At 56.2% G+C, this 24,855-nt stretch overlaps 3 protein-coding genes across 8 annotated transcripts in view; 1 reads left to right on the top strand and 2 right to left on the bottom strand.

Annotated features, from left to right (window-relative positions):
- The window catches only part of Pip5k1c (phosphatidylinositol-4-phosphate 5-kinase type 1 gamma), a 27,361-nt gene extending 24,533 nt beyond the window's left edge, over window positions 1-2,828 (bottom strand). For all 3 annotated transcript variants that reach the window (XM_021173792.2, XM_021173790.1, XM_021173791.1), the window contains exon 1: window positions 2,645-2,828. In XM_021173792.2, coding sequence (XP_021029451.1) covers window positions 2,645-2,738 — 94 coding nt within the window. In that variant the 5' untranslated portion in view covers window positions 2,739-2,828. The remainder of the gene's footprint in view (window positions 1-2,644) is intronic.
- A 1,701-nt stretch (window positions 2,829-4,529) lies between these two features.
- On the top strand, window positions 4,530-21,973 carry Tjp3 (tight junction protein 3). Of its 3 annotated transcripts, none has more exons than XM_029482732.1 (21): window positions 4,530-4,745; window positions 12,096-12,152; window positions 12,230-12,339; window positions 12,841-12,943; window positions 13,575-13,902; window positions 14,148-14,251; window positions 14,455-14,614; window positions 14,832-14,940; window positions 15,050-15,111; window positions 15,431-15,497; window positions 15,657-15,807; window positions 16,276-16,384; window positions 16,933-17,179; window positions 17,613-17,827; window positions 18,814-18,909; window positions 19,928-19,998; window positions 20,387-20,597; window positions 20,699-20,799; window positions 21,120-21,386; window positions 21,494-21,540; window positions 21,801-21,973. In XM_029482732.1, exons 2-21 carry the CDS (start codon window positions 12,105-12,107, stop codon window positions 21,901-21,903), a joined length of 2,709 nt encoding a protein of 902 aa, XP_029338592.1. In that variant the 5' UTR covers window positions 4,530-4,745; window positions 12,096-12,104; the 3' UTR covers window positions 21,904-21,973. The 3 variants fall into 3 exon arrangements, with proteins under 3 accessions (XP_029338592.1, XP_021029367.1, XP_021029366.1); XM_021173708.2 differs by having other exon boundaries at window positions 15,651-15,807; window positions 18,844-18,909; XM_021173707.2 differs by having other exon boundaries at window positions 15,651-15,807.
- Window positions 21,954-24,855, bottom strand: part of Apba3 (amyloid beta precursor protein binding family A member 3) — a 5,264-nt gene continuing 2,362 nt past the window's right edge. Inside the window, exons 4-11 of one of the 2 annotated variants that reach the window (XM_029482733.1) lie at window positions 24,072-24,217; window positions 23,903-23,989; window positions 23,659-23,820; window positions 23,353-23,523; window positions 22,796-23,008; window positions 22,486-22,605; window positions 22,235-22,372; window positions 21,954-22,141 (exon numbers count right to left, since the gene is read on the bottom strand). In XM_029482733.1, the coding sequence (XP_029338593.1) occupies window positions 22,070-22,141; window positions 22,235-22,372; window positions 22,486-22,605; window positions 22,796-23,008; window positions 23,353-23,523; window positions 23,659-23,820; window positions 23,903-23,989; window positions 24,072-24,217 (1,109 nt within the window). In that variant the 3' untranslated portion in view covers window positions 21,954-22,069. The remainder of the gene's footprint in view (window positions 22,142-22,234; window positions 22,373-22,485; window positions 22,606-22,795; window positions 23,009-23,352; window positions 23,524-23,658; window positions 23,821-23,902; window positions 23,990-24,071; window positions 24,218-24,855) is intronic. The other variant, XM_029482734.1, reaches the window with a different exon arrangement.

The raw sequence follows: 24,855 nt of genomic DNA, 5'->3' as shown, positions 1-24,855 counted from the left end.
AAAAAAAAAAAAAACAAAAAAAACTATTGACAAAACCTAGCACATGGGCTGCAACTGCTCGAGTCCCTGTCCCAGCGTTACCTTGCTCTTGCGCACATCGTGACCCCAACAGTCCAATCGAGGAAGGGCCCCAGAGCCTCTCTCCATGGGGGAGACTGAGGCAGCTGTCATCCGACTGCATGACCTCAAGGATAACACCTAAGCGAAGACTTGACTGAACCTTTTGTCTCTAAGGCCAACAGTTCTGACCCTGACATCAAGGCCACCACCTCTTACTGGCACACCTTGACAGTCACCGCACACCTGTTGAATGCCACCCTACTCTGGTGCTGAGCTGCTGCAGGAACATAGAGGTTCCTGTGGCTGGCGTTGAGGGTGCAAGGAGTAGACAGGAAGGGAGGGCCCTGAGCCAGGTTTTATGGGCTCCTTATGGAACGGAGAGCTGGTGGAAAACAAAATGAAGGATGATGCTGCTGGACCAGCAGAGGCACAGGGTGGAGGAGACGTGGGCAGGCTCTGGGGTGATTTTAGAAGCAACGCTGACATAATTCGCCGCCAATTTAGATGGGGGAGGAGGCAGTGGCAGGTTGGGACCGCCAAAGCTCAGGAACACTCACACCAGAGCCCAGGCAGGTCACCAGCCCCGTGTCCTAGTATCCAGGATTCCCAAGCCATACCACACACCACACACCCAGAAATCGCACAAGGGCCCCAGCAGCCACAGGAAGGCAGGAGGCAGGCAGTTTTTGGGCCAGGCCTCTGGAGTAACTGGATTCTAAACACCACAGAGGCAGGTTTCCTTCCCATCAGATAGGTGGAAATTACCAGAGCAGATAACAGGCTGCTGACAGGGCTGCAGGGGAGACAGGCACCCCAGAGCACCAGGTCTTCTGGGAAGCGGGGTAGGCCTCACTCTTCCTGCCTTTGACCTCCAGTCCCTGTGTGGCTGGAGACACCAACACTGGACACCCACCATGTTCACGTGGAGGCAGGTATGCAGTTGGTGGTAAATAAATGCAACTGACTCCTTTAAGGCAGTCTGGACTCCGGTGCTTCTTCACAACCCAAGGTCAGAGTAGATCCAGATGGCTTCCCCATTTTACAGGTGGGGACACAGCAGGGAGCCTGACTAGAGGGTGGGACTCACAGGCAGCTATGGGATTCTGTGTGGATGACTAACAGGACTCTGGGCAGGAAAAGGAACTTCCGGGAGAAACAGCCCCTGGGGGTCAGTCAGGCACAGGTTTGTCCAGAGTTCGGTGACAGACCCTGTCTGCTCCAGCTAGTTTGTCGTCCCCCCAGGCCCCCTGTGACGAAAGGCTCCATACAGGGACAATGTTTGTGAACTCTGTCGTGGGAACTGAGTGCCCGGAGCAATCAGGTTTATGGCCACTAAGGGCCCTGCTGTCCCCTGCACAATTTCTCCAGCATGGCACGGGACACCAGGTGACAGCCCAGAAGGGCAGGTGGCTGGAGGCTAGAAGCAGGCTAGCTACCAGGTTCCCAATGGCATAGAGAAAAAGGCTGAGCGCCTGGGGTTGAAGAAACCTGGCTCCCTGGCTCCTCCTTCCCTCCTGATCTTCCATGAGGACAGCCAGGGAGAACCTTGGAAGCCTAAGTGAGCCCACAGAGACCTAACTCAGCTGTCAGCCACGGAGCACTACCGAGGGAGCCTAGAGTTCTGTGAATCCAGAAAGTTCCTGTGACCTCCATGGAGAAGGGAGCGTTCTGTTCTCTCTCAGCTGTGCATCCCGACCGCCCTGCCTACAGACTGCAAACCCAGAGATGCTGCTCATGACAAGGAAGGGGACACCAGGAAGCTGGGTGGCCCCACAGGCTCTGGGTGGCCCCACAGGCTACCCTAGTATAACTGACAGGGTCCAGGGAGAAGGGTCTGGGAGGTTGGGGGTTTGACGGGACATCTGCTCACCCAGCCAGGACAGAGAAGGCACCTCAACACCATTCCTTTATCCTTCCCCAGCCCGAATTTTAGAGGGAGGTAAACTGAGGCCAACAGATCGGTGATCAGTGGTGTGTAGCAGGGAGGGACCAGAAGGTGACAGTTGCAAGATTGACAGCCCAGCAAAGGGGGTCGCATGGAGGACACACTCGCCCTTTTTTGCTAGGCAGTGTCCGCAAGTGGGGTCCCCCATTAGAATGAGGGGGCTCCAGCATTCCCACACACTGTGGAGAAGCCACTCGCCACACACTCAAAGGGGCAGATATGACTTGCTTGTCTCTATCCCCTGCAGCAAGAAAACGGGTTCCCTCTACCTCCAAACCGGAGGACCGCTTCACCGCTACCGCATGCATCTAAAAGAGGCTCGCTGCATGCACACGCTGCCAGGATAAAGAGCCGCACCCACGCCCGCCTGCGGCTCCACCGTGTCACCCAAGGACCCTAAAATGGGTCGAGCGCTGCGAGTCCCGCATCCCCGGGTGGGGCGGTGAAGTCTCCCCGGCCGGAACGCTGATGCCCCCTCCCCCGCACAGGCAATGGGAGAGAGCGTGAACCCCCGCGCCGCGCTTGAGAATGGATCAGCCCGGCAGGCCGCACCGCAGCGCGAAGCAGGCGGTCGAGACCACGCGCCACGGCGGGGGAGAGGGGCGAGCCCATCGCAGCGACCGGGGGGGTAGCATTTACCTGCCGCCGCCCCACTCTCCGCAGACCAGGCCGCCTCCGCCGTCACGGCCCCCGCTTCGGCGCTCTCCGCCTCGTCCGGCACCTCTAGCTCCATGGCCGAACGCTCCGGCGGCGGCGGCGGGCCCGAGGATGCACCCGAGCTCGGCCGCCGCCGCTGAACAACAAGCGCCGCCTGCACTACAGGGCGGAGGGAGGGGGCGGGGTCCGGGCGGAGCCTGGCGTCGACACGAAGCTCTTAACCAATCGGATATAAGGACCGGGCTTAGGGCGGCACCCACTCAGGGAAGTTGCGAGCGCCCTCGGGCGTCCGGTGCAGGAAGACACTTGTGTTCACGTGCGGTATGGGGGCGGAAGGCGGGGCTTCAGCAAAGTGAGGAACCTGACCAATTAGGTAGCAGGGGTGGAGCTAAAGTGAAGTACGACTCACCAGCGCCTCCAAGCGTCCATAGAGGGATGAACAGACCAGCTCAAACAAACCAGAGCGTCTGCAGGGGACCGAGATGGGGCGTGGCCTAGAGTCTACTACAGCCAATCGGATATCAAGGGGCAGAGCCTAGTATGAGGCTCAGGAGCACCCTAGGCGGACACTACACCGAAGGCAGAGGCAAGCAAATCTAAGACTAGCCTGGTCTACATAGCAAGTTCCAGCCTAGCCAGGGCTACATAGGTGGGACCCTATCTTTGAAAAAACAAAACCCCATAACTAAAACCAACAACAAAAAACCCCACAACTGGTCAGTGGTGGCGCACAGCTTTAATCCCAGCAGTCAGGAGGCAGAGGTAGGTGCATCTCCTACCTAAGTTTGAGGCCAGCCCAGTCTACGAGATCCAGGAACTCAGAAATCCTCCTGCCTCTGCCTCCCCAGTACTGGGTCTGAGTTCTCCTCAGCTATATATTGATTTAAAGAGACCAACCTGGGCTATAGGAGTGTGTGCGTTAAAGAAATTTATTACATATATTAGAAGTGTATTTTACTACTGTCATTTTATCACTTTACAACATAAGTTATCAATAAAAATAAGCATACATCATATTGCAAAATAATAATATGTATGTAATATATATTGTTTGTTGTGTTTTTGAGACAGACACTCCAGTCTGAGCTTCCTCCTTACTAGGACAGGCGTGGACCATCCGTTAAGACAATTGCATCAGAAAGAGCGCTTTGGTGTGTGGTGTGGACAGAACTTGACTGAAGCCCGGGCTTCCAAAGTGTGGTCACTGGAGCCCAGTATTAGCACCTTCTGAAAGCGGGTTAGGAGCCTGAATCTGAAGCCTTCTTGCCCGAGGAACTAAGATGGGGTCACCAACTCCTCCAGCGATGTGGACACCTGATAAAAGCTGAAATCTGTTTGGGCATCACAGGAAGGAACTAGGTCAGGAGTGCTCGAATTAAGGGGAAGCAAAGTTCAGAAATAAAAATAAAAATAAAGTCTGAAACTGGAAAGTCACAAGGGGTCAGGTGTACAGACAGGGAAGTCAATGCCAATAGAGTAGATAATAATCTTGGGTGTGGCTAAAAGGTGCAGCCTGGCCTACAATTCCCCAGTGAGGGGCTGGGGGCGTAGTCAGGGGTGGAGCTCCCGCCTAGAATCCCATAGTAATGAGCTGGGCCGTGGCTCCATTCGAGTTTTGATTATTTCAGTGTCCCCCCTTGAGATGAAAGCCGGAAGCTTGACAGCGGGTAGGTTGCAGCGAGAGGCGCAGCCCATTTATCCCTTAGGATGCTCAGTGTTTTGTGAGCACCTACTCTGTGGTGTAGGTGCTGTGGGGTGCAGGGCTAGCTAGGCCTCTCTGGGTGCTCAGGGGTTAAGGCCTGTCTGGCCACGTGAGAGCACCTTGCGCCTGAGCCTCAAACCCTCCCACCTGCGGGCCGGCCTCTCTTGCACTCACAATTGCGCACTACCTGCACAGTCCTGCCGGTTCCACCCGGCAAAGGGACTCGCCCACCGTTCCTTCCACTCCGCTCGAGCTGAGCAAACAGGTTGCCCGGCCCGAGCAGCCAGCTCGGGTCTCCTCCCTGCCACCCATGCCTGACAGCTATCCAGAACCCAGCTTCCACCTCCCACCCTGCGTCCATTCACTCAGCCTTCCAGACCGGTAAGTCTCCAGCTGAGCTCATCCCAAGGGCTTTATGCATCCAAGTGATCCCATGTTGGGCTCCCGGGACCCCCAAGTTTGCTCTGGGAGCCCCCCATGGGAGCCGGAAGCTGGCATCCTGTGGGGACATCTGACACAGTTTCAGAAAGTTCCAGCGGCTGCAGTTTCTGCCCTGGCACAGCGCCCAGCACGCTGCAGTCCAGCCTTCAAAGGGTCTTTGTGAGCGCAGGTGGTGGCTAGGGAGGCTGGTCGCTGATCCCCTAGCAGGACAGATCCTGGTTCCCATGGGAGGCTGGCCTGCAGTTTTGGGAGATGGCAGAGGAAGTTGGGGTACTCCTGAACTAACTCTGAGTTTTTCTGGAACTCTCTCCCTGAGGGTCACCCCATATATCCAAGGCATGAATGTGCCACCTATCCTAGGTTATACATTGTGGGGACAGGAGAGGACAGGAGCTCTGTCAGCTGAAAATTGCACAAGGAGGGTAGAATGGATGGACAGATGCCTAATGGGATTGACAGAGGAGTTGGGAGGGGCACAGGAATTCCTTCTGTGTCATTTGCCCCAAAACAAAGAAAAACAATTCCTTCAGGAAAGGTGTGTCCAGCCACCACCACCACCACCATCCCCCCCCCCACGCCCCGAGGTTATCTTATTCTCCTGGAAGGCTCAAGACACAGGGTGGACCAGGCCTTGGGAGTTCTGACTATTGGCTGCTGCACTAGCCCAGCCTCAGTTTCTCATTTTGCACCAAGGAGAAGCTAATGCTATAGTGGTAGGCGCTGGGGCGCTGGGGGCCCTCATTCCCAGCTCAGTTCCCGGTTATTTGGCACAAAATGAAGTGAGGCCCAGACAGGAGCAGCTGCTCCCAGAGGCTGCACAGTAGAGTAAGTCTGTCGCACAGGGGGCCTTAGAGCTGACCCCCCAAGAAATTGCCCTGGGGCGACATCTTAGAAAAATCCCTGTCCGGCCTGGCACTTCCGTGTGGCACCAATGCTGGGGAAAGTCCACAATGAGAATTTAGGCTCAGTTCTTCCTCCTGGGCCAGGCTGCGTGCCAGAGAGGCAGTGTTTGCTCAGGGTAGAACCCAACACCCTTCGTGGACGAGGTCAGTGGGACACTTGGCTATGGGGACGGGCTGCCTAACAACGGCGTGTGTATTTTTTGAGCATTTACTGTACGTTATGTATATTGGGAACAAGGCTCAGACATTCATAATTTTATCTTTTCAGCTTTTGGAGACAGGATCTCACATAGCCTAGGCTGGTGTCTGTGTCCATAAGTAGCTAAGGATAACCTTGGACTCTTGATCATCCCTCCTTACCTCGGAGACTGGGACGACAGGTGTGCCCCATCACATGTGGCTTGTTCTACCTTAGGAAGAGAAGACGGGAGCACTGGGGGTGAACTGACATCTGGGGTGGTGACAGGCCTGGGCAGAAGGTTAAGGCTCAGGCAAGTGTGCTGAGAATGGAGGGAGCCCGGAGCCCGGGACAGGCAGCTGAGCTGCCAAGGTGGGTGGGAACCATGGAGAGCTGAGCACACTGGGAGAGGACTCAGTGTTCGTGTACGCCCTCTGGTGGCTGATAAGGGGGTGACTGTCAGGAAGGATCAGGTGGAGGGGCTGTGCTGAGATGAAGGTTCAGGGGCAGGAGCCAGAGGTCAGTGGTAAGGCAGGAAAGTTGGCAGACCATCAGGACACACAGAGGAAACCCTGCCCAAAGTTATATTACTGAAAGGGCGCTCAAGAGCTATGAAATGTCAACCACACGCTCATGGAGCCCTCGCCTCAGGGGTCTTTTCACCCTGCTTACCCCTGAACCATGCATAGCACTATTTGGAATAAGATTTGGCAAATAGCCAGCACTCCATAAATGAACAAATATCCCCTGGAGGGTACATGAGGTTTTTGACACTGTGGAAGACACAGAGGTGTGGTTGTACAGACAGCTGCAGACTGGGTGACAACCACCCACCACCCCCACCCCAGGTCTACATAGTAAGTTCTGGGCCAACCTGGTCTACATAGTGAATTTTGGGCCAGCCTGGTCTACATAGTGAATTTTGGGCCAGCCTGGTCTACATAGTGACAACACCACCACCACCACCACCACCACCGCCGCCACCAAACAACACCACCACCAAAACCAACAACAACAGAAAGCTATGAGAAAGACCTCAGGAGCAGTTTGAAGACTTTTGGTGGGGGTGGGCTAGGGAACCCTGTAACCCTAGGACACCAGATGCCACTTCTGGGTCCCACGTGTCCCCTACTGGCTGAAGCTGGTATTGCAAATGCTGAAGACAGGGGCTGGGGAAGCCTTTCAGAGTCAGATTGGGAGCCGAGGTTTACAGGGAAACTGAGGCGAGAAGTCTCACGGTGGTCATGGTTGGCCTACCTCCCTGGTGTCCCAGATGCGAGTTTCCTCGGACTCTCCCTGTATTTTACTTTGTGCATGTTGTGGTGATGAGTATGGCTCCACAGCTCAGCGGCCAGGCTCCTCTAGAACTGATAGCAGTCCTCCTGCCCCAGCCCTCCCCTTACAAGCGCAGGGAGAGCAGGTGCGTGCCACCACTCCTAGCTATTTACAGAGTCTAAATTCTTTTTATTAGCAGTGCATGTGATGCATGCACACGAATGCACATGCACCGTGGAAACGGGGTCGGTTTCCCGTTGCTTCTCTCCGCCACGGTGAGTGGTTCAGTAAACTCTCCCTGGCTCCCTCCTCCCTGGGGTCAGTCTGAGCCACGCCTGCCTTTCTCCACTGAATCTTTCTGGCCCTCTGGCACCCTCACCTTACTGTCCTGACCTAGATCCCTGCTTCTCCTTTGCCCGCTGGCGCAGCCTCCATTCTTTCTGTCCCTCCTCTTGAGAGCAGAACCTGCTCCTCCCTCCTTGCAGACCCAGCAGTGTACACCATTGAAGCTCTTGGGGCATTCTTGAGTTCCGGTCAGACCTGTCTTGCCACACCTGAGGGGACATCACACCCTTCAGTGACCCTTGACTCCACCCCCACCCCACAGCCCCAGCCCCTGCCCTCCACACATGCCTTAGTTTCCCCAGATGTATGAGAATAGGCAAGCAGAGTCCTAGAGAACTTGTCTCCCATCCTACACCCCCTTTCTGGCCTGCAGACACTGTCCCCTCCTGGCTGGTATCGGTACTGCAGCCTAAACATGCTTGTCCAAGAGGCATCTGCTTTCACTACCTGCCTGCCTCTGGGGGCAGATTGGAGAGTTCCTTTAATTCTTAATCTCTACATAAGTATTTATTTGTGTATTCGCATGCACACATGCTGTAGCGTGCGGAGATTGGAGGACAACTCATGCGGATTGGTAGTCGCTTGCTATTCTGTGTGTTGTGGGGATCGAACTCAGGACCTCAGGCTTGGCAGCAAGTCCCCTTGCCCCAGCTGTTCACAGGGGCTGAGGATGGGTCCCAGATGCTGTGGAGGCTGAGGCAGGAGGATTGTGAGTTCCAGGACAGCCTAGGCTACATATGAGGTCCGGCCTCAGAACAACAGCAGAACCTGCCCTAGATGGTACACATGTGATAGGTCTCTAAGTACAGGAAACAGTCCTTTAAACCACTATCATTCCCACTTCCAGATGGGGAAACCGAGGCACAGAGCCACTCAGTGACTCACAAATAGACAAACCAATACGGTGCCCCTTTTAGTCCACCTACCCACTCTGCCATGCAGAACCTAGGATTTCATTACCCATAATGCTAGATGCCCATATAGGAGCACAGAGTGGGAGAGTAACTTCCTGAGGGCACACAGCAAACAGGCAAAAGACCTGAGATCGAGCCTCCAACTGTGAGGGTCTGAGAACACACGTATCTTCTCTCGGCACAAGGTGTGCTGGTGAGTGGGAGGAAATGCTGGGGCAAGTCAGTTGGGGGGGGGGGTTCCCTACAAGTGTTCTCTGTGTAGCGTTGGCTATACTGGAACTCACTCTGTAGACCAGGCTGGCCTTGAGCATCCACCTGCCTCTGCCTTCCAAGTGCTGGGGCTAAAGGCCGCACCAAGATAGCCCAAAGATTTGGATTAGATTGTCTTGACCAACTCTTTATCAACCTTCAAAACCCCTCTTGTATGCCCACCTTCTCCAGCGAGCCTTCAGGACACTAGAGTTTCTGCTTTGCCTCTGGCTGTCACATTCCCTTCCTTCTTCCTCTAGCCCTGAGGTAGCAACTGGAGCCTGTTAGTGCCCAGGTTTGCCCTTTGACCTTGGGTTGGGCTGAGGATCCGGCTATCTTTACTAGTGAGGAATTTGTGGGCAGAGCCAGCACTAGTCCCACCTATCTAGGTGACTTCCTTCTACCTTAAGTCCAAATCTAGGCTAACCTGACTGGACCTTTCTAAAGCTAACCCTTAGTGGCAGGCCCTGAGGAGGAAGCAGTCTGAGTTTGAAATACATACTTGGCCTGGAGTCAGAGTAACCCAGGAAAGGCCATAAACATGACTGGATTGTCTGGGAAACGGATATGGTTTTGTTTTTGTGTATGTGTGTGTGTGTGTGTGTGTGTGTGTTTTGAGAAAGGGTCTCACTGTAGCCCAGCCCAGGCTGGCCCAGATCTCACTATACAGACCGGGCTGGCCCCAAACTCACAGAGATCTTCCTACCTCTGCCTCCTGAGTACTGGAATTAAGGCTGGAAAACCTCTCTCTTTTTTTGACTTGTTTACTCTTGTGTTTGGTGTTTCCCTGCGGATGACTGTGAGCCATGTGGATGTAGTTCCCACGGAGGCTGCCACGGGGTATCAGACCTCTGGGGGGGACACACAGGAGCTTGAGCACCTACCTCGTTGTGGGGATTTGAACTCAGGTTCTCACGCTTTCACAGCAAACGTTCCAATGGAGACAGAGATCGCTCTTGCCAGGGCAAACTCTTAACCCACCTTCAGAACTCTCCTGCAACGCCCCTCCCTGCCCACCACACTCTTGCCTCTTTGCCTTCTCAAACCTTCGCCACCTCCCGACTCCCTCGCAAAGCTTCTTACCCACGGGCCGCCCGGGAGAACCTCGATGTGTGCCCGTTTCGTACGTGGGAAAACAACAGAACAAAAACGTCCCAGACCCGGGACTCCGTTCCGCCTGGTTGTGATAGCTCCGGGTTTTCCCGGCTGCCCCTCCCACGCGTTCGGCTGCCCGGGCCGCGGGGCTCAGATCGGCTTTGTGGGAAACCAGGTCCGGATCGCGCTTGTTCGGATCGGATCGCGGTGGGGCCCGCGGCCGCTTCCAGGAGGCGTGCCCGGCTGGGGCGGGGCGGCCCCCGACTTGAAGGAGGAAGAGCAGGTGCAGCCGGGAGCGGCTGGCGGAGCCCGAGAAAGGCGGGAGCGCAGCCCCAACCCCGCCGCGACCACCCCCCAGCCCAAAGTGGGGGCTGATTGTTTCCAGGCCCCTCCTGGTCCATAGTGGGGGCTGCCTGACCGTTTCCAGGACGCTTGCTGTGCACCATGGCGGTGAGATTCCAGGCGAGTTGTGCCGGACGCTTGGAACTGGTGGTGGTCGGAATGGGAGTGGGACTCAGGCTTTCAAAACCCTGCCCGCCTGCTTAACAGGCAGGGAAACTGAGGCCCCGAGAGGCGCGGTGGCTAGTCCACGGCTATATGGAGAGATAAATCTGTGAACTAGCCCCAAGAGCCTTCTTGGAGCTTCTTCAACCGCTTCACCCCACAGACCTGAGTTCGAATCCCACTGAGACAGTGAGGGCGCCCGTGTGTGATCTTGAAAGTGGGTAGCTGTGTTTTGTTTCGTTTCTTGGCCGCTAGCATTTATTGAGCACCTACTGTGTACAAGGAGTTTAAGAAGCCTGGCGGGTCGGATGATAGCCAGTTCTGGGGACCCTGGAGGAATTTTGCCCTTCTGGCATGGAGCCCAAACTCCTACACAGGAAGAGTAAACTGAGACTTGGCTGCTGGGTCACACTCCAGGCTTTATGTCTGCAAGACTTTCTGCCCGGTTAGGAGGAGGAGGAATGACCTTCCCGAGACCCCGTCGACGGACCTGTCCCCAGCCCCTCCCTACATCCTCACCCCCACCCCGCTCCTGGACTAAGCGGAGAGGGGCGGGTGGAGAGCCAGTGCCCCTGGGCGGGAGGCTCGTCACACCCATTCCCCTCGGGTCTCAGGCTCAGGTTGTCCGCAGGTGGCAGGGGCGGAGCCAGGCGCTCACCTGGAGGGGCGGGGCTGAGGGGTTTGCATCTAGTATTTTTAAACTGCCCTCTTGTGGTTTTCAAACTCTCCCAAAGCTCCACACTGTGGGGACCTTATCCAGTCCCTAGGACCCCCATCCTAGACTACCCGGAGCACCCGGACTTAGGGGAATTCGTGGAGAAAACTAGATTAGACTGTGACATCCTAGACTCCAAGGGGAGGGGTGTCAGATGTGTACGTTGGAAGGCACCTTAGCTCCAGGGCGCTAGAGGCTGAATAGGAGTTTGCCAAGGACTGTAGCTGATGGCTTGTCTGGGCTGAGTGATGGAGAGGTCAGGTCTTCCACAGCTAAGAGATAGCCAGGGTCTGCGGAGCACAGTTGAGAAATCCATGGATGGGCAGGGATGGGGTAGCAGGGGTCATGCCAATCCTTAAGGCAAGGGGAGCCCCAGAGGGTTTTAGACAAAGCCTGTGACCTGCCTACACCAGCTGGGACAAGCTGGGCAGGCTGAGACAAGCCTGGCCACCTGCCTCCCCTCCCCCTAAGGAGCCCCGGCGCACTTGGGAAAGCCAAGAAATAAAAATTCCACAGTTGAGCGCAGATAAGCTTTCAGAGTGCCACTTGAAGATCTTTGCCAGGGTTTTGTTGGAGATGCCCCATGTGCCTCCTCCATGTGAGGAGGCCGAGGCAGGAGGATTGCCATGAGTTTGGAGCTAACCTAGGCTTCAGAACAAGATTCCGGACCATCCAAAAGTAAACCGAAGCCCAGGCATCAGAGCTGGGGAGATTGGGAGGCGGGGCCTGGCAGGTGGGTCACGTGACATTAAGATGACGTTGCAAGGGGTTCAGCTTTCAGTGGGGGTATCCTGGCCACCTCACCCAGGACTGAGAGAAGGCTCTGAGTGCCTGGAACATGCTTGAGAGGCAGCCTCTGGGCAGGAGGGAGGCTGGGATGTTGGGGAGCAGCCATGAGGCTCTTGTGCTGGAGCAGGGAGGTATAGTGGGTAAGCCAGACAGGGAGGAGGACTGTAGGGAGGATTGTAGGGAGGATTGTGACTGTGATCCTGAGGAAGGTGGGAGCCATGGAGCTCTGAAGCTGCTGCTGAGAGGATGCACTGTGGAGGGTGGGGTAGGAAGTGAACACCATAGCCTCCTCCTGCCCCATGAGCCTGTCCCTGTCCCTATCAGGTGGCAGACATGGAAGAGCTGACCATCTGGGAACAACACACAGCCACACTGTACAAGGTGAGCTGAAGCCTGCCCCTCCAAGGGAGCCCCTGGGTCTGGGAAGTAATGCTTTGCCTGTTCCCTGTGTCCCTTAGGACCCCCGCCGCGGTTTCGGCATAGCTGTCTCTGGAGGCCATGACCGAGCTAGTGGATCCGTGGTGGTGTCTGATGTGGTACCAGGAGGTCCCGCTGAGGGCCGGCTCCGGTGAGGGCTCAGAGAGGGCCTGCTCTGGTGAGGGTGGCTCCGGTGAGGCTCAGAGAGGGCTAGTGGGAGGAGGGACAGTGGGGGGGGGAGTGCAGAAAGCACCTGGCACCTGCAGCTCTGTCAACAGGACCTGACTTCCTTGGCCTCGTGTCCCTAACACTTCCTGGTCCCAGATTCTGAGCAGTGCCCAAGGGCGGGATGGCAAAGAACTGGAACAGACAATCTTGGACTGTTCTTTGAGAGCAGGGCAGTTTTCCAAGACCTGTGGACTGAGGCTCCTGGAATCTGAGTGGAAATGGCTCCTGGCTCTGAGGAACTGATGAGTGATGGAGGAGGGAGAGACACACATGCAGAGACAGAGAGATAGAGAGACACAGAGACCAAGAGAAACACACACAGAGACAGAGAGATAGAGACACAGAGACCAAAAGACAAAAATCTCCTGATGGTGGGAGGGGAGAGGTACAGCCCCAAGTCTCCTCACTGGAGCCACTCTCTCAGGACCGGGGACCACATCGTCATGGTGAATGGTGTCTCTGTGGAGAACGTCACATCTGCCTTTGCCATCCAGATCCTTAAGACCTGCACCAAAACAGCCAACGTTGTAAGTGGACAGAGGCTGGGGACACTGATTTTTTTGTTATTATTATTATTATTATTATTATTTATGAGTACACCGTCACTGTCTTTGGACACACCAGAAGAGGGCGTCGGATCCCATTACAGATGGTTGTAGTGAGTGATGTGGTTGCTGAGAATTAAACTCAAGACCTCTGGAAGAGCAGTCAGTGCTTTTTTTGTTGTTTTTTTGTTTGTTTGTTTGTTTTTCGAGACAGGGTTTTTCTGTAGCCCTGGCTGTCCTGGAACTCACTTTGTAGACCAGGCTGGCCTCGAACTCAGAAATCCGCCTGCCTCTGCCTCCCGGATATTTAATTCTTGATCCTGTTGCCTCAGTCCCTGTATAGTCGGAACTACTGAGCATTCTGGGACAGTTTTGCTTCTGAGCGGGATCACTCAGACTGTAGGACCTCCTGGTTTAGCTGCAGTGCTATGCATCCCATAGTTGTGCTCCTGTCGGGATGCCTGCCCCGGAAGTCACACACTGGTCTTTGTTAGATGATGACAACTTTGGTGTTGGAGGCTAGAGAGGCGCTGGATCCCCTGGGGTTTTTCTGTGGGTCGGCAATCTCTCCCCTCTTCCTGCCTCTTCTGACATGTCTCCTCCCGACTGACAGACAGTGAAGCGTCCCCGCAGGGTCCAGCTGCCTGCCACCAAGGCTAGCCCAGCTTCTGGCCACCAGCTCTCAGACCAGGAAGAAGCTGACCATGGCCGGGGCTATGAGGGGGACTCCTCCAGTGGCTCAGGTCGATCATGGGGTGAGCGTTCTCGCCGGTCCAGGGCAGGTCGCCGCGGCAGGGTAGGCAGCCATGGGCGCCGGAGCTCGGGTGGCGGATCTGAAGCCAACGGTCTGGACCTGGTGTCTGGCTACAAGCGCCTGCCGAAGCAGGATGTGCTAATGAGGCCACTAAAGTCCGTGCTGGTGAAACGAAGAAACAGTGAAGGTGAGGCAGACGGGGCTGCACCCCCAAAATAGAAAAAAGTCAGGCTGGGGGTGTGGTCAGGGGTGGAGTGTGTCTCTTCTCCAACCTAAATCCCCCAGTGGAGCGACTGGGGGCGTGGTCAGGGGTAGAACACTTGCCTAGATTGGAGGCTGAAGCAGGAGGATTGCAAATTACTTCAAAGCCAGCTTGAATGATCTTGGCCTCCTAGCTGAGCCCTGCTTCAATTTCCTTCCTCTCCCTTCCAGAGTTTGGGGTGAAGCTAGGCAGTCAGATCTTTATAAAACACATCACGGAATCTGGCCTCGCCGCTCGGAACCGTGGGCTGCAGGAGGGAGACCTTATCTTACAGGTGAGCCCAGGCTCATGCTGGGGGGCAGGGGGACTGCGGGGGCCGAGGAACTGAGGCCAAGGAATGCAGTGCCATGTTCCCGGTCCCAGGAATTATTTCCAGTACTCCCTCCCACCTTGCTCCGCGCCAAAAGTCTCTAGTTCCCCTCTCAGGCTCATACCTTCTAGACGCTATGTCCTTTACTTGTTCCTGGTTCCTTTCAGATCAATGGGGTGTCCAGTGCTAATCTGTCCCTGAGTGACACACGAAGGCTCATTGAGAAGTCGGAGGGGGAGCTGACGTTGCTGGTGCTGAGAGACAGTGGGCAGTTCCTGGTGAACATCCCTCCCGCAGTGAGCGACAGCGACAGCTCCCTAATGGAAGGTGAGGAGCCCAAGGCAGCTAGCTGCAAGCCTTGCTCCTGGAGGCTCAGAAAGGGATGGGAACTGACCTAGAGCCGCACAGCATGACCAAGTTGAATTCTGTGGGATTCGGAGGACCCCTAGCTCATCAGGGCCTTGATGGTCCCCCGTGTTACAAGAATGACATGACCGCAAGAGGTAGGTGTGACCCTGGCTGACCTGCTGCCCTTCTCCCACAGACATCTCAGACCTGACCTCAGAATTGTCCCAGGCGCCCCCTTCCCACGTTCCTCCGCCACCTCTGAAGGGTCAGAGGAGCCCTGAGGACAGCCAGACAGACTCCCCAGTGTGAGTGAAGGATGATGGCCCGTGAGGGGCCACACCTCATGTCTGTATACCCCTGCTCTTTGCCCTGCAAAAGCACCACCGACTCACTGGAATCTGTCATCCCACCCAGGGAGACCCCGCAGCCCCGGAGGCGGGAACGGTCAGTGAATTCAAGAGCCATCGCTGAACCAGGTGAGACGCTAGCAACCGGACAGTCACTCTCAGGGCTTCCTCACTTGCAGGCGCCATGTTGAACCAGGCAGGAAGCAGAGATGATATAGGTGGTTGTTGGGGGAAGGAGATCCCCAAAGCCTAAGGGTGAAAGGCGGGGCCAAGAGAGGCAGTTTAGCTAATAGCTCCAGGTTATAACTCTAAAGGGCTGGGGGCATAGTCAGGGGTGGAGCCCCAGCCTAGAATTCCTCAGCAAGGCTGGCGTGTTGCTAGGTCCTCTGAAGGAGTTTCTGAGTCCTCTAAATGAGTGAAGGCTACAGGTTTCCGTTTCTCGTTGCAGAGTCTCCTGGAGAAAGCCGCTATGACATTTACAGGGTCCCTAGCCGGCAGAGCCTGGAGGACCGTGGGTGGGTAACTCAGAGGAGCATGTGGTGCCGTGGGCCCCACATTCTGTCCCCTTGATTGTGGAATGTCATTAATCTGGGCTGTTTGGAAAACCAAGTCCTGTAAGGGGTGAGGGCATCCTCCACCGCCGGCCTGATCGCCCCCCTCTCTGGTAGCTACAGCCCCGACACTCGTGTCGTGCGCTTCCCCAAGGGCGCGAGTATTGGCTTGCGGCTGGCTGGCGGCAACGATGTGGGCATCTTCGTATCCGGGGTGCAGGCAGGCAGCCCAGCCGATGGACAAGGCATCCAGGAAGGGGATGAGATCTTGCAGGTAACACAGGACAGCTGGCCTGGGGAGTATGGTCCTGAATCCTCCTGGTGTTCCCCTGTTACCCCCCGCGTCCCTTTTTGTTGCCCAGGCTGGCTTGGAACTCGCTATTCCCCCCCTCCCCACTTTAGCCACTTGAATGTTGGAATCACAGGCCTGCCTCCCACGCCTGGCTTTTTCCATGGGTGCTGGGGATCTGAACACAGGCCCTCATGCTTGCCCATGGAGTGTTTCCCCTGCTTAGCTCTCTCATGGGCCCCAGGGAATTTTTACATGGTGGAGTCTGTCCCCTCTCAGGACTGCCTGAGGCTTTCCAACCTGGTTGTTTGTCCTGAGCTTTGTCCCCCAGTTGTGCACCCTGGATCATGTCTGTGATGTTCTGAGGCAGGTTGGGGACACCTAGGGAGGCAGAACCTGGGGTTTGGCAGGCAGTAGTAATTCCCAGTCTCACACCACATCCTTTCCTGGCAGGTGAATGGTATGCCATTTCGGAACCTGACTCGAGAGGAGGCCGTGCAGTTTCTGTTGGGGCTGCCTCCAGGGGAAGACATGGAGCTGGTAACACAGAGCAAACAGGACAGTGAGTGTCCCAGAGCTTGTGAGGCAGCCTGGCAGAGTGCTGAGTTCCACATTTACAGAGACCCGAGGTGGGGTGGGACTGAGGACACATGACGCCAAGCTCTGGCCTCCCCTGGCCAGCTGTGGTGGCACATGACTTTAATCACCGCACTCAGTGGCAGAGGCAATAGTATCTCTGTGAGTTTGAGGTTAGCCTGGTCTACATAGTGAGACCATCAAAAAAAAAAAAAAAAAAAAAACAGAGCAGGGCATGGTGGCGCACGCTTTTAACCCCAGCACTTGGGAGGCAGAGACAGGCGAATTTCTGAGTTTGAGGCCAGCCTGATCTACAGAGTGAGTTCCAGGACAGCCAGGGCTACACAGAAAAACCCTGTCTCAAAAAAATCCACAAAAATAAAAAATAAAAATAAAAATAAATAAAACAAAGACCAGAAGCTAGTGGGTTGAGCACAAGCCGAGCTCCGTGGCTATCCCTAGGCCATCTGAGCATCTGAGCTAGTCCCTGGGACAGATGGGCCCCTCGAGTCACACAGCCCCCTCTGTCCCCAGTCTTTAAGAAGATGGTCCAGTCCCGCGTGGGTGACTCCTTCTACATCCGCACACACTTTGAGCTGGAGCCGAGCCCGCCCTATGGCCTGGGCTTCACCCGCGGTGATGTCTTCCATGTGGTGGACACGTTGTACCCGAGCTCCGGGCCAGGCCATGGGCACAGCAGCCATGGGGGCCTCTGGCTGGCCGCCCGCATGGGCAGAGATCTTCGAGAGCAAGAACGTGGCGTCATCCCCAACCAGAGCAGGTGGGGGTGCTCACCATTCCCATTGTTGAGGGCTCCCTGGGGTAGGACACCGTGGGGCCACGGAAGTGTCCTGTGGCCGCTGTAATAACTGAGTATATATATATATATATATATATATATATATACGGCTTTATTTATTCATTCATCTTTGAGAGAGAGTTCCCTCCCAGTATTCAATCCATCTCAAGTACCAGCATCTAGGGCCCCACATCCTTTGGCTGTGGCCTCACTCTCTTCAGAATTGGGCGCAGCCTCTCCCCCTCTCGCATCCCTTTAGAACCCCATGGTGACACTGAGTCAGGGATGATCCCTGAAATCTGTAACTCAGAGGCCTCAGCTTGAATCCGTACCCACTCTCTGCGACATGACCCCAAGATCAGTTCCTGGCTGGTTTGGGGCCAGTCCTGACTTCCATGTCCCCTGTGCTCCCTAGGGCCGAGCAGCTGGCCAGCCTGGAGGCTGCGCAGCGGGCTGCGGGCGTGGGGCCAGGCGCCTCAGTGGGCTCCAACCCACGGGCGGAGTTTTGGCGACTCCGAGGTCTCCGCCGAGGGGCCAAGAAGACGTCGACCCAGCGGAGCCGCGAGGACCTATCGGCGCTGACCAGGCAGGGACACTACCCGCCCTATGAGCGTGTGGTGCTCAGAGAAGGTGGGTGGCTGTGGGCATGGGGTCAGGGGTGGGGGTGAGGTGAAGACGGGACCCTCCTCCCAAGGTCACAGAGATGCCTCGCTTCCTGTGAGCAACAAGCCTGCCACTCCAGCACTCGGGAGCCTGAGGCAGGGGGGTTTCTGTGAGTTTGAGACCAGCCTGATCTAGAGAGTTCCAGGACAGCAAGTGAGACCCTGTCTCAAATAAATAAATGACTATAAACATTTTTATAAGAAATAAAAGACACGCTGGGTGTGGTGGCACGCGCCTTTAATCCCAGCACTTGGGAGGCAGAGACAGGCGGATTTCTGAGTTCAAGGCCAGCCTGGTCTACAAAGTGAGTTCTAGGACAGCCAGGGCTATACAGAGAAACCCTGTCTCAAACAACAACAACAACAAAACCCCAACAACAACAACAAAAAAAAAAACAGAAAGAAAAGAAGGAAGGGAGGGAGGGAGGGAGGGAGGGAAGGGAGGGAGAGAGAGAGAGAGAGAGAGAGAGAGAGAGAGAGAGAGAGAGAGAGAGAAAGAAAGAAAGAAAGAAAGAAAGAAAGAAAGAAAGAAAGAAAGAAAGAAAGAAAAAGAAAGAAGACACAGATGGGAGGGTCTCTCAGCCTAGGTGTGCTCAGTCTACACAGATGGACAGACTGCATCTCAATAAAACTTTATAAAATAAGCCAAGAGCCAAACACAGCATGACTGTGGCTTCCTGCCAGTCCACTCATCTAATAGTCTCAAATAGGATGAGAGACAACCCTTCTGCCTTAGCTTCTCTTCATGCTAGGTAGGCACTATCACGCCTGGCTTGCGTGGTACTTGGGATGCTGAGTGAGCACCCTGACTGCAGAGCCTGGCCTTGTGCTCTCTGGCTTCCGGAGCACAGCCACAGGGACAGGAATTGGGATGGGGGCTGAAATTATGTGTAACGGGGACAGCTGCAGTACGGGGAGTCAGGCTCCATACTCTCCTCTCTCTCCACTTTCCAGCCAGTTTTAAGCGCCCTGTGGTAATCCTAGGACCAGTGGCAGACATTGCCATGAAGAAACTGACCACAGAGATGCCAGAAGAGTTTGAGATTGCAGGTGAGACACGGCATCGTGGCAGCTGGGGTGAGGATCCAGGCAACCATAACATGGGGCTGTCCCTCACCCATCCACCTAGGCCCAGGCCAGGCATCATCAACCCATCTGGGCCCTCAGGGTCCTTAGCCACTGCACCAGGAGGCCTCCTACAACCAGGCAAACACTGCCTTTTGTTTGCTGAGAGCTGTTCGGATTTTTTTCTTTATTTTTAAAATTTTGTCTCGTTCCTCCTGTGATCAGCCTTGAAGCAGGAGGATGGCGAGTTTCAGGAAAACCTGGTCAACTATAATGAAATCCTGTATTCAAATCAAGGCCTCCCCCCATCCCAACCCGGCCCAGCATAAACTGGGCCTGGTGATCAGGTGGCGGCAGGGGGAGTCCAAGGTCAGCTCTGGCTACATAGGGAATTGGAAGCCAGTCTGGGCTACATCAACTCCATCTTTAAAAGCAATAAATAAAAGGGGAAACTGAGGCCCATGGGCGTGGCACCAGGTGCGCATTTAGCAAGTGAGGTGGCTCTGGAGATATGGGGAGCCTTGGAGGGCTTCAGGGGGCTTAGTGTGCCTCACACAGAGAACCAGATCTTACAGGTTTCAGGACACTTAGAAAGGAGGCCCCCTGTAGGAGGCTGGGCAGAGTCTAAAGGGCAAAGCTACCGGCCACCTCATCAGGTGATACAAGTGCTGGGGTCCATGTGCAGAAAAATGGAAAATCGGGCTCTTGATGCAGCACCTAAAGTCCTTCCTTCAGTGGAATATTACTCAGCCAGGAAAAATGAAAGCCACACCACATGGTATGGCTCCTGGAAGGCCCCTGCAGTCCCCATAGCCGTATAGCAACAGGGACAGGAATTGGGACGGGGGCTGAAATTGTGTGAGGTGGGGACAGCTGCAGTATGCGGAGTCAGGCTTCATAGGACACCCCCCCCCACCCCCCGAACAAGGGTCACAGTAGGTTTGAGAAGGGCCTGAGCACCAATGATATACCATTCATAAGTGGCATCCCCCTGCCTCCTCAGAAAGCGTGTCCCGGACTGACAGCCCATCCAAGATCATCAAACTGGACACAGTGCGGGTGATCGCAGAGAGGGTAAGCACGGGGATGGGGAAGCGCCACGTGCTGTGTCCCAGCTTCACCCTGAGTTACCTCCAGGGAGCTGGGCGCTGGGGCCTCCTGAGGGACTCAGGTCCACACGCCTGAGCCCGCACTCCGGATGCTGACTGTCGTGAGCCTAAAACTAAGCTGCCGTACACAGAGAGACCTGTCTCAAAGGGACAAAAAAGTAAAAAGTGACACAAGACCACTCGGCTGTGGAGGTGGCCGAGTACATTTATAATCCCAGCTCCCTCGATGCTGAGGCAGGGGGATTCCTGGGGTTCCCAAAGATCTGGCCAATAGATGAGACCCAGGATCAGACACAAAACTGACCGTGAGAAGCTGTGGTCCGCTATTACCACAGACTCTCCGTCTGTCTTAGGACAAGCACGCGCTCCTGGATGTCACCCCCTCTGCCATCGAGCGCCTCAACTACGTGCAGTACTACCCCATCGTCATCTTTTGTGCCCCGGAGAGCCGGCCGGCCCTCAAGGCGCTCCGGGAGTGGCTGGCCCCGGCCTCTCGCCGCAGCAGCCGCCGCCTGTACGCGCAGGCCCAGAAACTGCAGAAACACAGTGGCCACCTCTTCACCGGTGCGCGGGGGTGGGGATGGGGGCTCTGGTGGGGGCGGTAGTTCCTGCCTGCTGACTTAGCCCTATCTCTCCCTCCGCACCGCCCCCCCCCCTCCGTGCAGCCACCATCCCCCTGCATGGCACTGGTGACTCCTGGTACCAGGAAGTCAAGGCTGTAATACAGCAACAGCAAGCGCGACCGATCTGGACCGCGGAGGACCAGGTGCTTGGTAGAGGGGGGCCATAAGCCATAGCCCAGGTGAACCCCATAGGCATCCGCTGTGGCGTCCTAGTACCCAATATAGTACCGAAGGAGTCCTTAGGGAAGAAAGCCTAAAGGGGTGGGTAATGGGGCTGGGAGTTTGTGGAGTGCTTAGGAGTTGGTCAGAGTTGAAGGCCTTGATCTCAGATTTGGGACTCGACCTAGAATCCAGAAGCACTCGTCACAGGTCCACGGGTGACCAGTGCACAGGGCAGCAGAGGCTGGCATTCAGAGTATGGACCTCGGTTTCCCCCGAGGTCACAATATACCTGTCCCCAAAGCTGAACAGCTCATCCGAGGACCTTGACCTGCCGGGACATGGCCTGGCCGCCAGCTCTGGAGACCTCAGCTGTGACAGTCGGACCAACAGTGACTATGAGGACACCGACGGCGAGGGCGCCTATACGGACAGAGAGGGCGGACCCCAGGATGTCGATGAGGAGGCCGCACCCATGGCTCTGGCCCGGTCCTCAGAGCCCGTATGGGTGGATGATCACCAGGGGCTGATGGGTCATGGGACGACTATCACAGACGAGTGGGAGATACAGGTGGGCACTTGGCCCTGCAGGATAGGAGGACATGATGGCACCCCCGACTCCCAGTACAATGCCCTCCACGTATGTCAGTTGGGGTCACTACCTTTCTCCTTTCCCAGGCTGACAGCCACTACACCCAGGACCAGCGGCGCCAGGACAGCATGCGGTAGGTGCCCAGGAAGGATGCAGGCCTGAGACAACTCTTGCTGGGCCACTCCACACCCCACATGGTTCAGGGCTTCCTGAAGGAATGGGTGCTGGGGCTGGGCTTTGTAGGATATGAAGGAGTCTCAAGTCCCAACCCACATTTAAATACCCGGCCTTGCTCATCCCTGTGCCCACCCTGCCGGGTGGGGTCAGTACGGGTGAGTGAGGTCACACAGCACACCCAGCCACCAAGGCCCTGCACCTGCCTCCTGCCCCCAGGACCTACAAGCACGAGGCCCTGAAGAAGAAGTTCACAAGAGCCCGAGATGTGGAATCCTCTGATGACGAGGGCTATGACTGGGGCCCAGCCACCGACCTGTGACCTATGCAGTCACCAGCGTGCCACAAGCCCTCAAGCTTCTGACCACTTAATAAATCTTTAAAAAAATTTTTTTATATTAGAAAATAATACAAGACTGAGGACTCTTTGGTCCCTGCCGGCTCTGGAGTGACAGTGGCAGGGATGAAGGCACACATGGGTGGGGCAGTCATAGGTATTCTGGTTGTTCCTGTCCCGTGAGCAGTCGGTAGGTGGCAGCTGGCATGGTCTTGATGTGGATCTAGGGGTCAGAGATGAAGAGTCAGGTAGAAGGGGTCGGTTTGGGTAGGACAGGATCAAGGGGGACGGCCAAGGTCAGGTGACTCCCACGCACTTCTCTTGTCTCTGTGAGCAGCTGGATGATGCGCGCATGGGGCATGGCCACCACGCTCTGCCCGTTGACCTCAATGATGCGGTGTCCAACGCGTACTCCACCACGCTCAGCAGCGCCCCCGCGCAGCAGGCTACAAATCTGAGGGGGACAACGCTCAGGACCCGCCCCTAGGCTATAGGCTAGCCTCCACTCCCTAGGCTGTATGCAAGCCCATTCCCCACACCCAGCCTGGGGGGTGTCCCCAGCCTCACGATTCCATCCTCCACACAGAAGCCCAGCTGCTCGCGCATGTGGGGCCGGCGGATGACGGCCGTGGTGACCGGTGGGCAGTGGATAATACTCAGCGTCACGGATGAAAGTCGCCGCACCTCCTGAGGGGGGGGACCCACCATGCTGCTCAGGCCTCTGTGGGCATCAGTTTACCCACCCGTCAATCTCCCGGGCAACATGGGGATGCAATCAGTGGTACCATACAGTCACTTAACTTAGGAGACCCTGTTAATGGGCTCCTATGCACCCTACAAGGCCCCTGGGAACCCGGCCCACAGAACTTTGACTCACGCGCACCGCAGCCTGGCAGGCGGCCAGCGACAGCCCCACCAGGCTGGTTCCATTGATGGCAGTGACGCGGTCCCCTATGCTCAGGGCCCCGCAGCGCTCGGCAGGGCCCCCGTGGAGCAGGTTGGCAATAACCGCAGTGGGCAGTAGCGAGCCCCAGCCTGATTCAACTAGCGCGACACCCAGGCCTTCACCTGGCCGCTTCTGGATGCAAACCTGGGAGCAGAACCAAGTTCAGGGGGCGGGGTCTCAGCAGGGGCAGGACCACATTCAGGGGCAGTGTGGGAGAGGCTGCACTTATAGATAGAGCGGGCAGAACCAAGCCAGGTGTAGGGAGGGCTCAACGTTGGGAGGGGGGCAGGGTCCCATTCAGGGGAAGTGGGGGGAGGGATCAGGCCCAATGCAGGTGTGCTCAGTGAGGAGGTGGGGCCTCAAAGGGTGCGGGGCCGTGTCCAGGGGGTATGGGGCCAGGTCTCGGTGGGGTGGGCTCAGCAGGCCAGGGGATAGGGCCATGGTCCCTTGGGTGGCTCTGTGTGTGCTGCAGCAGAGCAAGCACTCACCTCCCTGCAGTTCTGGCTGTTGCAGAAGTGGTCCAGGTCGCCATTGTGCGGGTGGCTGGCAGCGGTTGAGGGCTGCGTGCCCACCTGGCTGGGGTCGATCCTGTTCTCCTGCAGGAACTGGCTGTAGGCAATGCTGAAGGCCTGGCCGATGGCTTGTGCTATGAGCTGGGCCTGTGGGAGGACAGTATACTCCTAATCCCTCCCACAGAATCTCAGCTCCAATGCACACACCTTCAGGACACCTCAAGGTTTCTAAATCAAGGGTTCTTAGATGCTCTGGAGGGGGCGTGGCTCACGGCTGCTCACATCCTCTGAGTGGAATACGTGGCACAGCATCTTGTAGAGTCGCCGCTGGCGGTCCTGGGGAGTCGTCCTCCTGGCCAGCCGCCTCCGGGCCATCAAGACCAGCACAGGCCCAATGTCTGCGATGTAGGAGATGGTCTGCAGGGCATGGTCCATCAGGGCATCCTGTGGACACGCGCTGGGTGGGTTGGGGGCCTCTCAGGGACCCCAAGTGTCCACGACAGTCAAGGCCCAACCCTCTGGGTACCTGGGAGTCAGCAGCCAACACTTTGACACGCTTGGTGGAGATAAAGATGTCCACCTCCACCATGGGCTGGGTCTCGCCTTCAGGGGCCTGCAGGGTAGGGAGGGGACACAGAAGTTCGAGGTGGTTGGGACATCGCATCCAACAGCCCGGGAACTCCACCCTGGCTCACCTTGACTCGGTCCATGGCCTCCTGCGCCTGCCCCATGCGTGTGCTGGGCGCTGGGCTGCGCTCCGACAGCAGCTGGGTGGAGCCCAGGTATTTCGCCCCGAAGATGACACCGTCCATGAGCTCCTCTGGCCCACAGGGACCTGGGACTGCAGATGACAGTGAGGGGTGCAACCTCTACAGGCTCTGAGGTCCCCAATCCCTGAGCTGTTGCTCAAGAAACTCATGGTTCTGTCCACGGCTTAGCATGCACAAGATCCTGTACTAGAAGACTCCAGAGGCACAGTGTGCGGTGGCCAGCTCTGTACCTGCCACTTTCAGGGATCCTAAGAAGTGTCACCCCTACTATGAGGCACCCTCAGGAGGAATGGACCCAAAACAGGATGCAGGGCTCACAGACCCCTCTTCCAGAACCTTCTGACCAAGAGTCAGAGCTCAGGGCCTCACGGTGGTGTCGCGAATCCCTGACATTCTGGAATCAGGCAGGGACAGCAATTTAGCTCAATGGGTAAAGGCATTTTCAGCCAAGTAAGATACCCTGAGTTCGATCCCTCAAGGTGGGCAGAGAACTAACTCCCACAAGTAATCCTCTGCCATATGCGATAAATGCAAAATGTAAGAAAGAAGATCAAGGCTGGGCGTGGTGGCGCACGCCTTTAATCCCAGCACTTGGGAGGCAGAGGCAGGCGGATCTCTGAGTTCGAGGCCAGCCTGGTCTACAGAGTGAGTTCCAGGACAGCCAGGGCTACACAGAGAAACCAAAAATAACCAAAAATAACAAAAAAAA

The sequence above is a fragment of the Mus caroli genome, chromosome 10 (assembly GCF_900094665.2).
Source record: "Mus caroli chromosome 10, CAROLI_EIJ_v1.1, whole genome shotgun sequence".
In the NCBI taxonomy this organism is placed as follows: Eukaryota; Metazoa; Chordata; class Mammalia; order Rodentia; family Muridae; genus Mus; species Mus caroli.
Note: the sequence above shows the minus strand (reverse complement) of the source record. Positions and strands in the feature narration are given on the sequence as shown.